This window comes from Poecilia reticulata, linkage group LG15 (genome assembly GCF_000633615.1).
Source record: "Poecilia reticulata strain Guanapo linkage group LG15, Guppy_female_1.0+MT, whole genome shotgun sequence".
In the NCBI taxonomy this organism is placed as follows: Eukaryota; Metazoa; Chordata; class Actinopteri; order Cyprinodontiformes; family Poeciliidae; genus Poecilia; species Poecilia reticulata.
Window position 1 is genome coordinate 29,626,381 of NC_024345.1, and position 7,652 is coordinate 29,634,032.

The 7,652-nt window shown below is 43.6% G+C and overlaps 1 protein-coding gene across 1 annotated transcript in view; it reads right to left on the reverse strand.

The window, feature by feature from the left end:
- The window catches only part of slc30a6 (solute carrier family 30 member 6), a 59,929-nt gene that overhangs the window by 25,639 nt on the left and 26,638 nt on the right, over positions 1 to 7,652 (reverse strand). Inside the window, exon 7 of the mRNA XM_008430455.2 lies at positions 2,259 to 2,339. Coding sequence (XP_008428677.1) covers positions 2,259 to 2,339 — 81 coding nt within the window. The remainder of the gene's footprint in view (positions 1 to 2,258; positions 2,340 to 7,652) is intronic.

Sequence of the window (7,652 nt, forward strand, 5' to 3'; positions counted from 1 at the left end):
TTCCGTTGTTTTAAAAGGTTTATGTCAGTCTGCCTTTTCCCCATCGATACGCTTCCCCACCGCCCTGCACCTTAGGGGCTTAAAAATAAAAAAACGCCGCGCACATTGCACAAAACTCTTAAAAACGAGAAGCGGGACATAAAACGGAGCGACGAACTAGATGTGAATTATGGCAGAAAAACAGAGAATTCAATAATGAACAGTGGAAAAAATCAACATATGATGTGAAACATGACGATTAGGCGGCGCAGCAGGTGATGAGTGAAGATTACTGATGGTCAATAAACGATAAAATAAATGTAGCAACAGGAAAGAAACTAAAGTGGACATAGCAATAAACCAAGAGATAATAATGCTAATCAAATAAAACTAAATGGAAATGAACGAAGAACAAAATGCAAGAATAAACTAAGAAACTAAAGTAAATACAGAGGAATAAACTGGTATGGCAAGACCCCCTAACACTAACCCAATAATTAATACAGAGACTGTATGGCAAGAATAAACAGATGCTATTTCCAGATAAAAGGTAAATACTCCATGGAAATCAGTTGTTTCATATTTTATTCAGGTCAGCTGTAATGGTCTTCATTTAGTGCAGGAACGATGAGACGAATATCTGAGTGTTTTGCTCCATGTCGGCTTTGCAGATTTTATTATAATAATAAATAATCATTTTAAAATCATCCAAATTCATAAACTCGACTCGTTTGCATTTATAAACACTTTTTAAAAAATTTTCAGGTTTTTTCTGCTTTTGCTGCTTTGGACATTATTCAGACGTATTCAGATCAATGTGCCATGTCAATGAACTTTCAGTCCAGACTTTGACTGGGCCACTCCAAAATCACCATTTAGCTGTTTTTCAGGAAATCACAGCTGGATTTAAGCTCAGCTGGAGTTTTTAGGATCATTTTTCTGCAGCAGAATCTGGATGTGGTTTGATCTGAAGGTCAAATATTAACTTTCAGGATTTACTGAGAAAAATTAATTTCATCAACTACAAAAAGTCACATCTACAGTGGATATCAGGATCAGTGTGCTAATGACCCAGTGTGTGTGTGTGTGTGTGTTCTGATCTCGGCCCACTGAGCCCTCCCCTCCCTGAGAAACGACCTCAGGACGACCCCAAACCTGACGCCAGGAAAGGTGTGTGAGTGTGTTACACTGACGAGGCGGTGGCATTCCTGCAAACATCCAGGTTCACCAGTTAACTAACACGCACGCACGCACGACACACACACACACACACACACACACACACACACACACACACACACACACACACACACACACACACACACACACACACACACACACACAGGGTATTCAGGTGACACCTGAGCCAGGCAGTAAAACATCCCAACCCAACAGTCCTGGTTCGATTCTACATCCAAGCAGAACCGGGTCAGAATCTGCAGTCAATGCTCCACTAAAGGTCGTTCCTGTTAGCTGGACTTTCTTCTTCTGCTGATCAACAGCGGCCATCTTTACTGCAGTAAACGCGGCGCTGCGGCGGCCATCTTTACTGGGGTAAACGCGGCACTGCAGCGGCCATCTTTACTGGGGTAAACGTGGCGCTGTGGCGGCCATCTTTACTGCGGTAAACGCGGCGCTGCGGAGGCCATCTTTACTGGGGTAAACGCAGCGCTGCGGCGGCCATCTTTACTGGGGTAAACGCGGCGCTGCGGCGGCCATCTTTACTGGGGTAAACGCGGCGCTTATCAGAAAATTGGATTTCAGCAGAAAAGAAAAAATCTAAATTGGTTTCTAACAATTTTGAGTAAAAGCATCTGTAAATGTTTTATCTATTAAACTACACAAAGTTCACATTTTTAACTAATCTAAATGGTTCAGTTTTATATTTTGTCGTTTGCACTAATTGACATAAAATGGTCCTTGGTGAAGTTATTTCCCTGTAGGGATGAATAAACTCTCGGCAGCTGTAAAGGCGCCGCTCTGTTCAGGTACAGGAAATAAGTCCAACGCCGCCCAGTCGAAGATGTGTAAAAAGTCTGAAAACTGTTTTATTTTCTATCTCAGCAGGAAATCCTGCAGAAATAAACGTATCTTTAAATAATAAAACAGGAAAATTTAAACTTTTCTCTAAAGATTTATGGTAAAACTGAATCAGGGAGACTGATTTCTGTCATTTTGTTTTAAAATGTAAAGCAAAGGGGATCAGAAACTAAGCAGGATTTCTGTGTGAAGAAGGTGAAATAAATGACAATAAAACCAGATGTTATTTCATGTCTGACCTCTCCTTCAGGATGAACAGAGCTCCCAGCTGGACCAGGACCGTAGAGGCAAAAACGGCCAAAACCTCCAACCTCTCAAACCTGAACAGGAGGAAAAAGACAGAAACTGATAAATGTTCATCTCCAACCTGCTGAGAAACATTGAGAACACGAAGCCTCTGAGACCTCAGAGCGATTCCTTCACACATCACAACATCTGGAGCAGATCCGTCTGAGGTGATCTCATTTCTGACCTGAGGAGTTTCCTCACCACAGAGCATCACTTCAATACCACTCCAGTCTGGTAACGTGTTGCTTCATCGTGCTGGGATTAATAAAACTGGGTTCAAACCGTTTAAAGACGTAAAAATAAGCAGTAAAAGTCTAAATCTTTCCCTGAACAGACAGGAAATGAGTGAAGACGAGCCAAGACTGAAGTCATGTTTTCATATGTTTTCGTGGCCGTTAAACGATGAGCTCCAGCTTCCTGCATCTTGATTCACACCAACACAGACAGTAATGGAGGAAAGATTGATGCAATAAAGCACCAATATCAAAACAACAGAAAACATGAGCAGAAAAGGTTGGTTGTCTTTCATCGTCTCCTCCTGCCGTGTGTCGGGATTTACCAGACGGCTGTTTGTGATTCGCTTCTAGATTGTAAACAGAAAGGCAGACAGGTGTTTCTATATGTGATGTAATCATGTAAATAAATGAGAAAAGCTGCACCTTGCAGGCGCTGTGGTTTCTCCCTCTGAACAGACATTTTAGAAAACAGTCAAGGACTGTTAGGCAGCTAATTTAGGATTAGCAATCTGGTTTTGGGATCAGAAGATTTCAGGCAGTCGGTTTGGAGGTCACACTATCTGGTCTAGTACAATCCCTTTGTTTTATTATCATTAAAACGACCCAGACTCACAAATAACATTTCAATTAATGGAAATAATAACAGTTTTATCGAGTTCTGCCTCGGCCACAGAGCCAAATTTCACAGATTTTCTTCTCCAGACAGAAAAATCTGGACTGGTTCCAGGATTCGTCCAGAATCTGGATTGAAGCCGACAGCCAATCAGAAACCGGCTCGGCGACGGGAATCCAAACATCCCGACTGCTGAATCTGGGAAAAGACCTCCAACTCAGAGCGAGCTGACATTCGGTTACAGCAGTTGCCAACCTTTGACCTCCTCCTATAGAGAGAGCAGCTTAGCGAGCGTTGAGCTAAAGGGGTTAAGATGGAAGCTGACTGCGATCTAATGGGCCGCGTGATTGACCCGAACCGGGGAGCTTCTGTTTCTGCTAAATGAAGCGGAGGAACCGGGCGAATGAGGACAGAACCGGTCAGAACCACTGAAGACGGGAAAATAGAGACAGAAATTATAATCCAAGAGACCCAAGGTTGATTAAACAATTCAGTAATTGGACATTTCAGGAGGTCCAGGAATTTTTGGGAGTATTTCCAGGAAAACTGAGCTGCTACAGGTGGATCCTGGTCGATTCGGTGAGGCTTCTGTCATTTAATACCAGTAGCTCTGAGACAAACTGCATGGACAGGACTGAACTGGAACAACTAGGTTTGAATCTGCTTCCATTATCTGGAATGAAGTGATTAAATGACCTGATGTGTTTCCATATAACTGGAGATTAATTACATCAGTTTGTCTTGGAAAAAGTGCCTGAAATTGGTGAAAATAACCTGAATTAAATTTTCTGATGACTAAACAATGACCCAGAAGGACCGGCCCGATGTGCTGCTGCTGAGCGGTTCAGGATGAGCGGTTCTGTTTTAATGAGCGGTCCGCTGAGCGCCGAGGTTAATCTCCACGCTGGATGTCACCAATCCAACGACCCGTTTAATACCAACAAACTGAAACCAAGTGTTTCTAGGACTGCAGTCATGTCTGTTTACAGACGCCCCACCTCTGAACACCGGCCCGGTCCGGCTTCCTCCCTGAGACGTTCAGATTGTTAAATCTCTGGTCCTCCACACACCAGGGGGAAAAACCAATGCCTGCGCCGCCGTAATCCAGCCTGCAGGTTTGCAGAACCAGAGATCTGCGTCAGAATCAAGCAACACGAATTTCCCTACCAGACGACAGAAGTGCTCCCGTTATGACCAGCATTTTTGCTTTTGATTTGCTGATAGAGTCCAGATGTTCTGCTTCTGACCTCAGAGGTGCTTTAGAGAACAACCAGAAAACCAAGGAACTCAGGTCAAAGGTCAGAGCTCTGACCGATCCGTCACCTGGACACAGAGACGGGATGGACGACCTGCTAACTTTCAGCAACACCTGAAGTTCTAGGAAACACCTTGTTGAAGCCCAGTGAGAACAGAAGGTCAGTGATGGGTTTGTAAATAAACCGGATGAATGACCTTGATGAAGGTCACAAGCTGAAATGCGACAGTTTTCAAATAAAGTTGATTCCTGGTGTTTGTGGAGTCTTCAGAAGAGCAGCAGGTCAACATCCATCCAGATGTCATGTGACGCTCAGAGGGTTTCAAATGTTTAAGCTTCGTGCCTCTGGTGCGGCTCACATGGGAAAGTTCACCATGCCAGGAATTATTCAGCATCTTTAGCACATTAACCGTTTTTCCAAAAAGCTGAAACCACCTCAACAAGCTTGAAACTTTTTTGTGAAATTGAGGAATTTTGCTGTTTCCATCAACCTTTTCTGATGCGATACTTGAAAATGCAGATTGTAGCAAAAGTTGATGATGCTCCCATCAGATAAAATAAAAAATATCTTCCCAGATCACCTGGAGGTCCAATAACTGATCACAGCTTGCAGCAGCGGCCTGCTTTGAGGGTTTACAGCTTCACCAGGCAGCTGTGCATAAACACTGCAGCTTCATGCTGATGCAACAGGCTCAGCCATAAAACAGCAAGAAGCCTGCAAAGACAAAGAATCTGGCCAATCCATCAAAGACGTGAGTTTAATGACTGAAGCTGGAAGGAAACTCCAGGAGGAGCACACTGCAACCTGATGAGGGGCAATAAAGCTGCTCCGTACGTCTCCAGGTCTAAATCCAGAGGCAGGAGGGAAGAAATGAGCTCAGCAACATGTAGGAAGTGGAACATCATCGTTTCTGTCCAGATTTACTCCGTCCTGCTTCTTCTGGTGCAGAATCATGACGCTGGTCTCACATCAGTGACGTGAGAGTCGGATAAAATACGACTTGGCTGTTCAGACTGCAGACGCTTTGGAAGCAATCGATTCGGTTCCTCATATGAAGAGGGAAGATCAGATCGAATCAGGTGGAAAATAAAATCAGCTGCCGAAAAGTGGCAAATGGGTCAAAAGTGGACAAAAAAGAAAAAGTGAACTTGGGTCAGATTTTAGCCTCATGTTCCCCAGACAAACTAATCTGTCAGGTCTGGAGGAAAATCAGATACTTAAAGGTGTAAATAAATGGTGTCAACGCTGAATCCAGATGAGGTCATGTGATTCATCTAGAGAGACGGTTCTGAATGCAGGAAGCTGCTGGAGGCGGTTCTGTTGACCGGCGTGTTCTCGCTGAATGGACCGGCCCATGCTCCGGTGATCCGGCGTCCTGCAGGTCGTCTGTGTCGGTCTGCACACAAAGCGACGTGAACACCCACCGATGACTCCAGCAAAACTCCCACAAAGTGCTCTTTGTTTGAGTGGATTGGCTGCATGCTGCGAGGTCGGAGGTCACGCTCCGCTCCGCCTGAGGTTAATGCATACAGACACCATGTAGAAGAACCGCCAGCCTGTCTGACCGGAGCGAGCGGTCCCGTCGGCGGAGGAACAGCGCCGCCGCTCAAATCTGTGAGAAAGGATTCACTGGGAGGATGGAAGTGACACGCCAGGCGCTTCGTCGGCTCCAATTAATCACCGTCGGATCGCCTGGTGTTGATGATTTTAGGAACACAGAATTAGAGCTGCCGCCTCACGCTCAGGCTGACGGCGCCGTCACACCAGGGAGCTGCGGCGACGAAGATCACAGCCACTGATGCCGACGTCTTCCTCACACGCTGGTCAGTAGAAACGGCTCTGTTCATCACACTGTGGCTCCTCTGGACGGTTCTGGTTCTGAGGCCAGACCTCACTGAGCTCCAGGTCAAAGTTCATTTACAAACCCACCTCTGATCTGCAGGTAGAAAAGCTACAACCAAACCAGACCTTCCTCCCTGCTCAACAGGACGATTTTTATTTCATTTTATTTGTCATCAAGACACAAATATCAACCAGACAAAAAGAATCATTATAAAATAAAAGTTGTTTTATCAGGGTCTCATGTGAGCTGCTGATAATAATTTGATTCTGACGAAAAAAAAGATTAATTATCTCCTTATTTTTAAAATTAATACCAAAATACAACAAATCTTTCCTCATTTTAATTTTTCATTATATTTCATGGAGGAATTATCACAAAAGGTTTCCTAACGATAACACATTACTCTGGTAATATTACAACTTTACTCTCGTTTTTATTTCTATTCTCGTACTTTTGCAACTTTTTGACTTTATTTTCATATTATTATTACTTTATTCTCTAAATGAAAACAACAACAAACTGATTTCCTCAGCCTGAAATGTTCTAGGTTTCACTGTAGATGTCAGAAACTCACATTTTTCATACGTTTGAGACATTAAACAGAAGCAATAAACAACATTATTCATTTAAAGAATATTATTCATTTAAAGAATATTACTGCTACGAAATAACTTTGCTACTGGACGATTGATCCCCACATTAAATGCTATATAATCTGATCCATCACTGAGATTAGATTATCTGCAATTAATCCCAGAGAAAAGAGAATCAAAGGATTTTAATCAGTTTAATTATAAAAGCTTTTCTTTAAAGGATCATTTCTAACTGTTGTCAGCACTAAGAGTGAAAAGGAGTCGACAGATTGACCGCAGTTTGTCTGCAGATCTCCTGCTTTCCTCTGTTTCTCATCTGCGCTTTATTTGTGACCTTTAACCTTTGGGTAATGCCATTAGTGTCCAGTGAGAGCATCTGCTGCCCCGAGATGCCGTCCAACCGGTTCAATATTATTAATCAGCATGAAAAATACAATTTAAAACTCTTGGAATAAATAAGCCAGTAATTAATGCTCTCTGCACCGTCCTGCGCTTTCTGAACGTTTCGCTCACTGATGTTGCCATGACGATACTCTGAGCAGGCCCACCTGCTGCAGATTAAGCTCTAAAGGTCCGGTTAGTTGTGCTTCTTTAAACCAGTCAGTTCAACAGAAAAATAAAGCTTGTAACAATAAACCAGATTTAGTACAAATGGAGCGGAATAATTCCTGGAAAGATCGTTTTTACGCTGCAGCGGCTTAGATGGAGCTGGGGAAATCTGCTGCTGAGCCACTGGGAGACCGTCAGGACCCGCAGCGTCCAGCACACACACACACACACACACACACACACACACACACACAC